This window comes from Schistosoma haematobium, chromosome 2, assembly GCF_000699445.3.
Source record: "Schistosoma haematobium chromosome 2, whole genome shotgun sequence".
Lineage (NCBI taxonomy): Eukaryota > Metazoa > Platyhelminthes > Trematoda > Strigeidida > Schistosomatidae > Schistosoma > Schistosoma haematobium.
Window position 1 is genome coordinate 25685037 of NC_067197.1, and position 14373 is coordinate 25699409.

The window sequence follows — 14373 nt, forward strand, 5'->3', positions numbered from 1 at the left end:
TCGTTTAGCAGTAAATGTTATTCATAACTGAGATTTCAACAACTGATCAGTTCAAACTGGATCTTTATGGAAAAAAGGGCATGTTGGATCTCTTATTTTCCCATAATCTTAACATGCTTTCTAGTCATACTTATTGTGGTTTATACTGATTAACTCATTCTTCACCTTTATATAAATCAAGTGAACAATCATTACTTACTTACTTACTTACTTACGCCTGTTACTCCCAATGGAGCATAGGCCGCTGACCAGCATTCTCCAACCCACTCTGTCCTGGGCCTTCTTTTCTAGTTCCATCCAATTCTTGTTCATTTTTCTCATGTCTATCTCCATTTCTCGGCGTAATGTGTTCTTTGGTCTTCCTCTTTCCCTTTGGCCTTGAGGATTCCATGTGAGGGCTTGTCTTGTGACGCAGTTGGGTGCTTTCCTCAATGTGTGTCCTATCCACTTCCAGCGCTTCTTCCTGATTTCTTCCTCCGCTGGGATCTAACTCGTTCTCTCCCACAGTACGTTGTTGCTAATAGTGTCCGGCCAATGGATCTGAAGTATTTTGCGTAGACAATTGTTAATAAACACCTGTATTTTCTGGATGATGGCTTTCGTAGTTCTCCAGGTTTCTGCCCCATACAGTAGAACTGTCTTGACATTTGTATTGAAAATTCTGACCTTGGTGTTGGTTGACAGTTGCTTTGAGTTCCAGATGTTCCTCAGTTGTAAATATGCTGCTCTTGCTTTGCCGATCCGCGCCTTCACATCTGCATCAGATCCACCCTGTTCATCAATGATGCTGCCCAAATACGTAAAGGTTTTTACATCTTCCAAATCTTCTCCGTCAATTGTGATTGGATTGGTGCATTCTGTGTTGTATCGGAGAATCCTGCTTTTCCCTTTGTGTATATTGAAACCTACTGCTGCTGAGGCTGCTGCCACACTGTTCGTCTTCTCCTGCATCTGTTGTTGCGTTTGGGATAGAAGGGCCAGATCGTCTGCGAAGTCTAGATCATCCAACTGCATCTTAGATGTCAATTGTATCCCGCGCTTTCCTTCAGACGTTGACGTCTTCATGATCCAGTCGATCACCAGGAGAAAGAGGAAAACGGTGAGAGTAAGCAACCTTGCCTAACACCGGTCTTCACTTTGAACGACTTTGTCAACTGTCCTCCATGTACGATTTTGCAGTGTAATCCATCATATGAGTTCTGTATGATATTGACTATCTTCTGAGGCACGCCGTAGTGTCGAAGAAGTTTCCATAGTGTTGTTCTGTCCACGCTATCAAATGCCTTTTCCTAGTCAATGAAGTTGATGTAGAGTGACGAATTCCATTCAATTGATTGTTCCACAATGATCCGTATAGTTGCGATTTGGTCTGTACACGATCTATCCTTACGGAATCCTGCCTGTTGGTCACGAAGTTGGGCGTCTACGCAGTCCTTCATCCTGTTTAACAATACCCTGTTGAAGACTTTTCCTGGTATTGAGAGAAGGGTGATGCCCCTGTAGTTATCACACTTGCTCAGATCGCCTTTCTTCGGTATTTTGATCAGAAGTCCTTCTTTCCAGTCTGTTGGTACTTGTTCCTCATCCTAAATCTTATTGAAGAGAATGTGGAGTATCCTTGCAGTTGCCGCTACGTCTGCTTTTAGTGCCTCTGCTGGGATGTCGTCCGGTTTTGCTGCTTTGCCACTCTTGATTTGTCTGATGGCCATGCTGATTTCTTCAATTGCTGGTGGGCCAACATTGATTGGGAGGTCCGTGGGTGCTGCTTCGATGTTGGGTGGGTTCAGTGGAGCTGGTCGATTCAAGAGTTCCTTGAAGTGTTCTACCCACCTGTTTTGTTGCTCTTCAATGTTGGTGATTACCTCGCCTTCCTTGCTTTTCACTGGTCGTTCTGGTTTGCGGCGATTTCCAGAGAGTTTCTTTGTCGTGTCATACAATTGTCTCATGTTTCCTTCTCTTGCAGCCTTTTCCGCCGTCGTTGCTAAATCTTCCACATATTTACGTTTGTCGGTTCTGATGCTCCTCTTCACTTGTTTGTTTATTTCCGTGTATTCAGCTTGTACCTTGGCTTTTTCTGCTCTTGTTCCGCTGGTATTGATCGCTGCCTTCTTGTTTCTTCTTTCTTGAATCTTATCCAGTGTATCAACAGTGATCCATTCCTTGTGGTGGTGCTTCTTGTGACCCAGGACCTCATGACATGTTGAAGTGATTGCCTCTTTGATCCCCTTCCAGTTGCTCTCCACAGTAGTTCCTTCTCCATTGAGTAGATCATGAAAGGCCTGGAACCTATTGCTGAGGACTATCTTGAATTTGTTGAGTTTGTTAGTATCCTGGAGAAAGGCCGTATTGAACTTTTGTGATACTGTCTGCCCCGTTGTCCAGTGCTTCTTGAGTTTCAATTTCATCTTAGCGACCAGTAAGTGATGATCTGATGCTATATCAGCTCCTCTCTTGGTTCTCACGTCCTCTATAGTCCTCCTGAACGTTTTGTTGATGCAAATATGGTCGATTTGGTTTTGTGTAGTATGATCCGGTGAAGTCCATGTGGTTTTGTGTATGCGTTTATGTGGGAATATGGTGCCGCCTATGACCAGCTTATTGAAGGCACATAGATTTGCAAATCTCTCACCATTTTCGTTTCTTTCTCCCAGTCCGTGTCGTCCCATGATGTCTTCATATCCAGTGTTGTCCGTTCCAACCTTGGCGTTGAAATCTCCCATCAGAATGGTCAGGTCCTTTGTTGGGCACTTCTCGACTATTGACTGCAGCCTATTGTAGAATTGATCTTTAGCGTCTTCATTGTAGTCGTTGGTAGGCGCATAGCATTGGATGATGTTCATTGAAATGCCCTCTTTCTTTGTTTTAAACGAGGCTTTGATGATCCTTGGTCCATGAGATTCCCATCCTATAAGCGCATTTTGCGCTTGTTTGGACAGCATCAATGCAACTCCTTGTGTATGTGGTGCATTTTCTTCTTCATGGCCGGAGTATAACAGGAGCTCTCCTGTAGTTAATCGTTGTTGTCCAACTTGTGTCCAATGTGTTTCACTGATCCCAAGTACCTCTAGGTTGTATCTTTTCATTTCTGCAGCAATCTGGAAGGCTCTTCCGGTGTCCCACATTGTACGAACATTCCATGTACCTAAATAAATGGTCGCTCTGTTTGTCAGAAGGGGCATCGGCCTCGTAACTTCCGAAGGGATTCGGCTTTCATCATGAGGCGTCATAATTCTTCTAAATGAAAACCTTCTGACTCCCAGGGCAGAGTCTAAAAGGTTTAAATAATTTTTTCTGGTTAGCGTTTTTTTAGCGAATTAGTTTTCTACGGGATGGGGACGCTAACCCCATGCCCAACCCTCCTCCTTTATCCGGGCTTGGGACCGGCAGTAGCCCCCGGAGGGACTCCAGGCGGAGTTGAACAATCATTATTTTCACCTTATTCCATATCACTACCTTTCATATTAATATAGGATTTATACTATTAATGACGCGGCTACTTTGTATTTTACTTTAAATTACTATGTACAGAAATAACTATTCATACAATTGTACAGGAATAATAAATGAACCACCAAAAATAAACTTTTTATCGCTAAACGGTATTCATTATTGATTACATAATAAGAGAAAAGGATAACAAACTTTGTTTAACAAATTTATCATTTTATTTTAGTTAATGGAAGCTAATCAAAAACTGGTATGCAAATGTCATGGAGTTAGTGGTAGTTGTGCTCAACGTGTTTGTTTTCGTCAACTTCGACGAATCGATACAGAATTAATGCAAAAAGCATTAAAAATGAGATACTTAGTAAGTTTAAATAAAATAAATTTGTGTACATTTCACATTGTTCATTAATCAACAAATTAATATAAAATATACTTAACAGTATTAAATTTAGTGTTTATCACATTTGTTTTTATTTGTTTATCCATGAATTTTCAGAATGACTAATGAATGAATATTTTTCTAGACAGTCTGTATCACTGTTTGATAGCAGTTAGATAATAATTGAAGACTATGAAATACAGGACATATATTTCATCTTAGTATGGGGTTCGTCAATTGTACGTATCCAAGATCTTACCGAAAACCTTCGGTTTTACGGTGTTTGCTTAACCTCTGTACCGAATGAGATGAAATTCAATGTTATACGTGTCTAACTTTTTTGAATTCATAACATTGTACAACAAAATTTGATTGCCCAGGGTAAGTTACTATCTGACGCCTGTTATAGTTTAATGTACTAGTTATGGCTTCTCACTATGACTCCTGGGATTACATTTAGAAGCTAGTACATAATTGTTACAGATATTCTTTTTATCTATCCTTACTTTCATTATTGATATATTTTTATTCTCATTTTCTCGAAAATAAGGCAGCCAAACAGGTTTCGGAAGGTAAAAATGGTGAATTAATCGCCAAAACATTTATTGGTAATGGATTTATCGATGAAGTAGTAAAACCTGAAGAACTGGTATTTAGTGAACATTCACCAGATTATTGTAATGTAGAACCTCAAAGAGGTTCTGTTGGTACACGAGATAGGTAAGTTATAAAAATACCATGTGATGTGTGAGTAAATAAGTTTCTATGCGTATCGTTTCCTGTAAAATTGTTCATTGAAAGAAACTTAATTATATTAAACAATAGATTCATGGTGAAAATATTCATTAGTCAGAATAACAGCGAAATGTAAATGTAAGTTCACATTGTTAGAATTAGTTAAAGGTTCAAAGATACATTCATGATTTTGAGATAATAATTTGTTTGAGTATTATGTCAAAATAATTCAGCTCAATAAAATGATAAGCATTTTCACAGATTTTGTTTCTGTAAATTTCAATCATTATATTAATAAGAGGATTATAATGTTAATATATTATCACATTATCTCTCTTACAGTTCCTCAAAGACATATGTAAAGTTATAATTTGAACGACAGTTGAGCTATCGTGTCACACAGATATAGCTAAAACCTGTCAATCTTTAACTAGGTTAAGGCTAACGGCTAAACAGAAGACAAAATACACAGCCATAAATGACCAAGCTAAAAGTCATGATCTTTAAGTTGTTATAAATTTAATACGGTCAATAAATGAAGTGCGAATATCAGAATTTTCGACTATACAGAGTGATTGTGTATTCTCTTTAAGTCAAATTACGTGCTGAAAACATTTTACGTTATTTCTCATTTGTAAACAGAATTTGTACATTGAAAGATACGGGGACATCAAATTGTGTGAATATGTGTTGTGGTCGTGGTTACAGAAATGTGACCAAACGAGAAATTGTTCAATGTAACTGCCGAATGGCCTATGGATTCAAAGTGCAATGTGATGAATGTAATATTGAAACTGTAACTCAGAGATGTTTATGAATGCACTTAGCAACTTATTAGATGTTAAATACCGAAGAAAATTCTCCAGGGTCATGATTTAAATCAGCTGGAACAATTTCATGATAGCAGGCTATGCATGTGGTGTACACATCTTATGTTTTTAATTTTCTTAAAAATACTATACTACTTAAAAATTGTAAGTAATTTATTATGGAACCATTAAATTTAGACCATGTCAATCACGGTTATGTACATATATCTTTCTAACTTTGCATGCTAAGCCAAATCCATGTTACTTATTATGCTAAAAAAATACGCCAACCAAATCTTATTTTTTGCAAACATATATCACCACAGACAACCACAAGTTACATAGTAAGTTAGGATTAAATTTTGAAGAGAGTGAAATGAGTGAAAAAGACGTGATGTATTTAGTCTTTTGTAACAAATAACGAGTGTTTGATTATATTAAGTTCTGCGTACACGAGATGTTCTATCAATAATATGATTAGGTTTGACAGAGCTTAGGTAATCACTGATGTATCAGCGAATACTTTAATAATATAGAACGTTTTGTTGACTGAAATCTCAACAGGAATGTGAATCGGCAAAAGACTACTTGTCACGAATATTTATTAATTTCTGGTTCGCGTTAACTAATCGCCATATTTTGCGGATTTCAATGTCTTTTTCTGCGCATATAGCCGGATTCTGTCAACTGAACTATGGAATGATACCCATTTATGTTTAAAAAATAAAGTTTGAAAAAAAGTTGGTCATTGTAAGAGTTCGTTAACACGATTCTATACAAATTCCAAATTAATCTTAATGAAAATAATGAATTCCTTATTGTTTGCGTATTCGCTTTGTCGATCAGTATCTAGATATTCAAAACAAAAACATTTAGTCAGTGATAATTAATGTAGAATCTGGATATTTACGATTCGGAGCAAGTTGCGATGATATATCATTGAAACGTGATGAAATTGACAAAATAACTCCCAGATAATTAGAATTAGTAATAATATCAGCGAAAGTTGAAAAAATTCGACGTAGACGATATGACTAAAAGTTAAAAAGTAAATTTGTGGAATAAAAGGTATGCAGTAAATTTAAAACCCAAGACTCTAAAGAAGACGAACAGTGAATGCATCTCTTCCATTGAGAAACATTCTGAACCATAACATCAAATCGTAACTAACTATTGATTAGGAAAATTACAATATGGTGAAGAAGATTTGTAGCTCAGGGGATGTTCTTTGAACTCAAAGAACAAAGCTCCATCGGAATTACCCTATATCCAAAAAAGTAACCCACATCTACTAAGATGGCTCAACTCAACTATCAATGACCTTATTGACTGAGGCTAGATCTAGCTTCCATCTAACCTACTTCTACACCAGACAGCATACCGCGTCGAGGTAGTTGGTGGCTGTATATAAGTGATACATATCCAAACAACCTCAATGGATGAAAATGTACTACCTCATTACATGAACAGTCACCTTTATCCGTCACTTTAAGTCTAACCTAAGCTTGGCTCAACATTCTCGAGGAATGTTTTGAAGGTATTTATTATTAAACACTGGCAATATTCGAAAATCCTCTGTATTTAGAGACAATGTTTCATAAAGGTAAAGAAAAACTAAGTGAAATGCTTTGCAGCATACTCGTGTCCCGAGTGATACAAGTTGATGAAAGCCAAGAGAGTCTAAATCCACTTCGAGATTTCAACGGACAACAAACTACAATAATTGATGAAACTTCCCTCATAGGTTTTGTGGTCAACTTCATTAAATACTTCACCCCCTATCAGTAATATAGTAGTAGGTGAAAACCAGTCCAGAAGAAAGATTTTGCACTTAGAGGGATAGAAATGAATCTACATATGCTTACATTGCCACCAAAAAGGATCAAAAGACTATATTTCTTCAGTTTCTTTACCAAATAATACTACGTAATTTCTGTGTTTTAAGTTAAGAAGTGAACATTTTGGTAGGAGATTAATCCAAAGGTAATTAGACAAAGAAATGATCATCACTAAAAGAATGTCTACAACGAAATTAGATAAAAATGAGGAAAGCGTACAATCCTCATAAACATCACGAAACGTTTTCAATTCTGATGACAATTCTCTATGAATTCTTAGTAGACTTTTAGTAGTAGAGCTTATGGTTCTTTAAAATAAGGGAATTTTTTCGACGAAATCATTTGCTTAAGTTGTACATTCGCATTTACAGTTGTTTGTTAAATATGTATAACTGTAGAAAGATATGAAAGATTGCATCGTAGAGTGATTCGAGATTTCAAACATCAAATGAGGTTGAGTATTAATCAGGGGGTTAGAGAAGAATATGAGGATGTAGCGGTTACTTTTCAAACGCATCCAAGAACATTACCCGGTGTGGCTTTTAAAAGAAGAATTCAAAACAATCATCAGTTCAATACAGGAGCACCTAGTCAACTCTGGACACATCGCTTCAAAGTAGTGTTCCTTCAAAATAATCTACTTATTTAAAGGAACTAGGTCGAAATGAGGCTGTCACAAAAACTTATGCACTGTTAAGGCGTAGGAGATCCACTAATTCAAGTTCAAACCCTGTGTGCACAGACGACACGTCTAACCTCTTATACTTTCATGGGACTAATTCCCTTCCGAAGCATGCTTTAGTCTCGTTTTATTCTTATTATTGTTTTGTAATTTAAAACCGTAATCAGTTATTATTATCCTTTACAATTTTTCATGATCCTCATTCAGTTATTATTATAACCACTATGTTTTTTCATTTTTCTTCAAGCGGACAATTATCTTTCATAATTCTGACCCGTAAGTTATTTTTATTCTTCTATTCTTCTCTTACCCCTTGATTATTGCATAACCTCATTTGATAATAAGAGTCTCGAATCAATTTATGATGTAATCTTTTCTATCCTTCTATAGACATTTATTTACCACACAAGTAGAAATACGAATGTACAACTTGAGTAAGTGATTTTGTCGAAAAGAAAATTTTCTTCGCTGAACTCTCTTTGTTTTTATTTATTGACACATTGAGTTATTTTAATTATCCAAAGGATATTTGTTAATTGCTGGTGTTTTACCAGTATTTTATTAGTATTTTCAATCTCGTATGCTTTTGGAATTACTCGATATTAGCTTTTATGATATCGCCATAAAACGCGGTGAGGATGTTATAATTCAGCGTTCAATTTATCGAAAAGATACATGGAATGGTGTTTATCTGAATTTCACTAGCTTCTTTCTGTTAGTTATAAAAAGACACTTATCAAAACTTTATTTCACAGAACAGAAAGAATAGTACCACTGATACACTAGAAGTCAAATTAATGAACGCTAAAAATGCCTTATGAACAAAGAGTATTCAAAGATATTTATTGGGAAAAGTTAGGACAAAAGTTCTAAAGAAACTACAGTAGACAATAAACACTCACCTTGGATCAAAAAGTGACGGTGTTGCAGTGACAATAAACGAGATTGGAAACCGCACTGAACAGAGTATCTCCTGGAGCCAAACTGATTTTCTTGTATAAAACATGTTCTTTACTCCAACCGAGGATTGATAGTTAGTTCTTTCAAGTTACCGTAAACTGGGTATATAAATTTATATGTACCTGCTTAAGCAATCACATTGATAGAACAGAAAAAAGGCCCTACTTTTGGACTAAAGAATATATCCCAAACAGTCTCAGATCAATAGGATTAAAGGGTTTTAGCACTGTATTTTCTGGACATCTCTGTAACACAGAGCATCAAGTCGATATACTGAAATCTTTCAGAATCATCAATCGACAGTTAGATTTCATTCCGTCCAATTTTGCCAATGTCATAGCCATGAAACATTTAAAACTGGGCCTATGCATCTAAAAAAATGTTATAAATCTTTGCTTTTTATGTTGACTTTATTGTCAATTTATTACATCATTCTTACAATATTTTCTCTCTTATTCCGATTGCATCACTTCTTTCACGTTCATAATTTTGTATGTAATTGACTGACTTCAACCTGCTTAATTCGTGATTACTATTAATTTTTGTACACATAGTTCCCTTTATTATCTTAAAGAGAACAAGAACAAAGGTTGGTGCAGAATAATATGAATTCATTTTGTCTCGTTAGGTTCTCATCAGCTGCTTACAACCCAAATTATTTGAAATTCAAAATTATTACAAATATTGACATATTTATACATAAGAGGGTGATTAAAGATGAATAAATGTATCATGGTGTAGCGAAGATTTTGATAGAGTTAATGAGGTCATAAAATTTTGCCTCGAAGAGATAGAGTTTGAGAGGGAAAGTTCCAGAGTATTGAAATAGTGATTAGAACTCATGAAAATAAATTAATGGTAATACAGAAAAATATGAATTGCAATCAGCCAGTTATGTATGATGCAATTTAAACTTTAGAAAGAGTTGGAATAATGACGCAATAAATAAATAAATAAATAAAGAAATAAGTAGAAATAAATGAATAAAAAAGGGGGGAGGGTATTGTTACTAGGGTAAAGAAAGATTTATTACTGTCTCTTTTTGTATACATAAGTCTGGTTTTAGACGTTTGATTGCTAATGCTTCAGCAAATTTCAGAAGGTTGGAGCTTGATTGTTTATTAATCACCTTGAAGGACTTCAGTGTGTCAACTTCGTGTCCTGTATCAGGGAGATGTTTTGCGATGGCACTGTTGAATGTTTTCAATCCATTTGATGTTAAACTTTTCGGAATATGTTCTTTGAATCGGACGTAGGCTCTCTTTTCTGTTCTACCAATGTAACTGCTTTGGCAGATACATGTGAATTTGTATACACAGTTGGTGGTAACATGAAAGGGATGCCTGTCAACTTTGATTGTGTCACAGAACTTATTTCTTTATTTATTTATTTATTTATTGCGTCATTATTCCAACTCTTTCTAAAGTTTAAATTGCATCATACATAACTGGCTGATTGCAATTCATATTTTTCTGTATTACCATTAATTTATTTTCATGAGTTCTAATCACTATTTCAATACTCTGGAACTTTCCCTCTCAAACTCTATCTCTTCGAGGCAAAATTTTATGACCTCATTAACTCTATCAAAATCTTCGCTACACCATGATACATTTATTCATCTTTAATCACCCTCTTATGTATAAGTATGTCAATATCTGTAATAACGTTGATTTTCAAATAGTTTAAGTTGTAAGCAGCTGATGAGAAGCTAACGAAATAAAATGAATTCATATTATTCTGCTTCAATCTTTGTTCTTGCTCTCTTTAAAATGTTAATTTTTGTCTTCATTATATCATCGATAAATTATTTTACTGCTATGATCTCTTTTTACTGTCTGATAATCCAGAATCTCTTACATATTGTATTTATTTACAACACCTTATATGTCCAATTTTACTATGATGAGTATGTAAACTTTCAAATGACTTGTCTTCAAAATATTATAGGTTGCAAGCAGCTAATGAGAACGTAACTAAATAAGACGAGTTCATGTTATTTTGTCCAGTCCTTTATTTATGTTATCTTCAGGATAATAAAGAGACCTAAGTGTATGATATCTGACTTTGTTGCGTCAAGTCTTCATTTTCAAATCCTCTGAAAGAAAGTGTCTCTAAAATTCAGATAATGAGGGCTTTGCTAGATTCACTATGCATTACCCTATCCTTCCTTCAACTGTTCGTGAGTTGATAGCTGACTCTGAAGGTCGTATTTCCATTCTGATGATGGTAGGGTATCTTTATGTTCAAGACAATTCCACGTAGTCCATACTCAATGAGTCCATAGTAGGAATTAACAATAGGAAAAAAATCACATATTAAGTAATCAATAAGATGAACATCCGTTTGTTCAATCTCAGTGGCCGCACATCAATACAACAATCACTAACAGATATAACTAACGAATACACTTATTACGAAACGAGTTGAATGAAAATGGTCTTAGTTTTGCGACAAATAGTAGTAAAGTTTGGTTTTGACGCTTTGAAACGTGGAGTAGAGTGAAAACTTATAATGATTGTCCGAAAAAATGGATTATATCTAAAACTTATTTTCAATATTGACAATTATACCGTTCTACATAACGAACAAGAGTACGAAGTAAATGGTCGATAAATCTGAGCAGATGGTGTGTCTAAAGCTTCTCACTTAAACTCCCAAGTGCTTATGAGGAAAACTTCTGTAGTTTATTACTGTCTTTATGTCATCAATCTCGAGCAATATAATCAATGTTTTAATCTAGATATTCAGCATTTTAGTCAAAAACCGATTATGATAAATAACTTATGCTGCTGAAAATGTTACAAAGTACCACAATAAGACAAGACATAGAATGCTCTTATTTCCCATAAAAAAACATATGCACGTTATACATAAACTATGAAGTACAATTCACGAAGACAATACGTAAAGTATTTTTTTTTAAAAATACGTACTTCGAAAACTCAAATGATAGTTATCACAATCAAAAGTAACATGAATTTAGAAATGAATTGACTGCTTATAACAGTGAAAACGACACCTGTCTTATCCACAAAAGTTTTAGGGTTCTAAAAAGAAGAGAATTTGCTTCTGGAGAAATATGACAACACGACATAACTCCAATGAAACAAATGAACTACTTGAGTAAAATGTAGATATAATTCCTATAAAAAGTAAGTTATAAATAATCTTCATTATGTATAATGTGGGATATTGATTTTGATTTTGTCATAATGATACAGGAACATTGACGAACACAACAACCATTTAGGAGAAACTAATTAACGATATTATTCGAAAATGAAGATATCGATCAGTGTTCTTCTAAAAATTTACCACAGCAAAAGACATTTAAAAGATTGAAGATTTCTCAGCAATATTAGGGAAAAGATTATTTTAATGGCTTCACATTCAAGCAACCGAATCCGATGTATTAATACCGGTTTTAAGTCTAAATAATCTAGATGACAGAGAATTAGAATGTGAAATCTTTGAATTGGTACCTTTAACTTTTGGAATAAACTTTTGTCTGTTATTTAATGCATTATTTTGTTTTAATAATTGACGATCTGCATAAGCATCCATGAGCACATCTTCATCACTATTGTGATGACCTTCATTATCACCTGGTAGTTCATCTTCATCAGCATAATCTTCAAGTTCTTGTTCAGCAAAATAGTCTGAACCATCACTGTTTCTTAGAAGTGGTCGAAAACCAGCCTGTTTATTTTTCTTTGAATTTTGTTTGGATGACCATCGTGAATAAATACCATTAGCAGATATTTTTGGTGAGACTGCAAAAACTTTATTACTTTCACGTTTATTTCTCCTCATATTACCACTTGGTCGACGTCTGCACCAGCACAAACGTATACAACCCAGTATTAAGAGAATAAATACAATTAATAATAGAAGTGAAAGACCGGATAATTGATATGGTGTTAGTCTATGTAGTTTCCATATGTAACGACTCTCTATACCAACAAGTTCAACAAGATCATTTCTTTGTTCTAAACCAGTGAAACCTGAATATCGATCAATATAAAAAATAATAAAACAAATATATTGAAATAATCATTAGAAGTAACCTTGATTACAAAATATTTAAGAAAGATACAGAAGTCAATGAAATTATAATTGCGAATAAATTCCTAAGATATGTAATTATAAACTACAGTAATCTATATGTGAGTAGATTTTTCATAACTTTATAAAAAATCTGCTCATTACAAATTCAACATAGGCATGAACACAAGGGGATACAGTAATCTGCGGCTGTTCGCTTGTAAGTATCAAAATGTTCAAAAAATGAGTTATATCCATTATCCTTAATTTCATAAGAGAGCAAAGTTGGTGAGATTTACATCTAATAACATCTTATCAAGTACAACTACCACGACAAATTCATCTAATAAACTCGGCACTGACTATAACTCAGTAGTTACTGAATCAGTCGAGGTGATAGTTGTTACTAATTACCAATAAACTATTTCAGAGTAACAAAGTGAGACAAATGATATCTATAAACACTGTATTTATTAATCGGATTTAGAGTTGTAGATGATTGTAATTTTCTATTTAGTAGCCTAAATGTATCATGCTTGTGGTGAAAACTAAGGTTAACTTTCGTATTTTCCATAGGTGTTCAGTACTGCGCAGTTCCAAACCGAGAACCTGATAAGAGGTTTTAAGTGATTTACAACTTTTCTTCAAATAATATCAGTTTATGATGAGTAAAGAAATCTGTGAATCTCTATCAAACACTCAAGTGAAGTTTAAATGAAACAGTTATTGGAATTGAGACCAATCAACAAACGCGTTTCAATAACCTGGAAAAGCTTAACACATGGCCAATTTATGTAAACATTTATAGTTTTACATCACATCTTTGTCTAAAAATAATTTCGAAATAAGTCGCTTCAAACGATTGATGCTGTTTAGGGATTTCAGTATTATAAAAGCTGTTGTGCCCACTGAAGTATTCTTGATGACTGATTCAAGAATCGCTTTTAAAACAAAGTTGTAGTTCTTATTCTTAAACTCAAGAACATGTTCTGCTATCTACTTCATTGAAATCACTGTTATCTAACTGAATAACTTTAAAATGTAACTCCTCGAGTTCTAGTGAGAAACCGCGATCAGCGGAGTACAGTCCGAGTTGGGTATGATATAGTCATCCACCGTCGATATGTCCTATATAGCACGATATCTAGGTTCATGGTTTCCTGTAGACTGCGGCCAGACACCAAACACCTTAACATAGTTAACGCAATTTCGAGTCACTTAGACCAGAGGCCGTATTGCAACTTGGTTGATGAAATTGTATCAGCATTTAAAGGACTATAGAAACATGATACTGTATACTATTCGGTGATTAATTAATTACAAGTAGTTCTATCATTAGAGGGATAGATTGTAGAGTTTTCTAAGTATAAATGACGAAATGATCTTAACGACATCACCATGGAACTCCTGCTTAGGAGCCCATACTAAGGTGAAACAATCGGTCAGTGGATCCTAGTTACTAATGGTGATCTAGCT

At 34.7% G+C, this 14373-nt stretch overlaps 2 protein-coding genes across 2 annotated transcripts in view; one reads left to right on the forward strand and one right to left on the reverse strand.

Annotated features, from left to right (window-relative positions):
• Positions 1-9218, forward strand: part of WNT11 (Protein Wnt-11) — a 52814-nt gene extending 43596 nt beyond the window's left edge. The window contains exons 4-7 of the mRNA XM_051214727.1: positions 3674-3808; positions 4377-4546; positions 5204-5535; positions 8138-9218. Coding sequence (XP_051067912.1) covers positions 3674-3808; positions 4377-4546; positions 5204-5378 — 480 coding nt within the window. The 3' untranslated portion in view covers positions 5379-5535; positions 8138-9218. The remainder of the gene's footprint in view (positions 1-3673; positions 3809-4376; positions 4547-5203; positions 5536-8137) is intronic.
• Positions 9219-11016: 1798 nt separating this feature from the next.
• MS3_00006564 (uncharacterized protein) overlaps positions 11017-14373 on the reverse strand; it is a 49237-nt gene continuing 45880 nt past the window's right edge. The window contains exon 8 of the mRNA XM_012942001.3: positions 11017-12857. Coding sequence (XP_012797455.2) covers positions 12244-12857 — 614 coding nt within the window. The 3' untranslated portion in view covers positions 11017-12243. The remainder of the gene's footprint in view (positions 12858-14373) is intronic.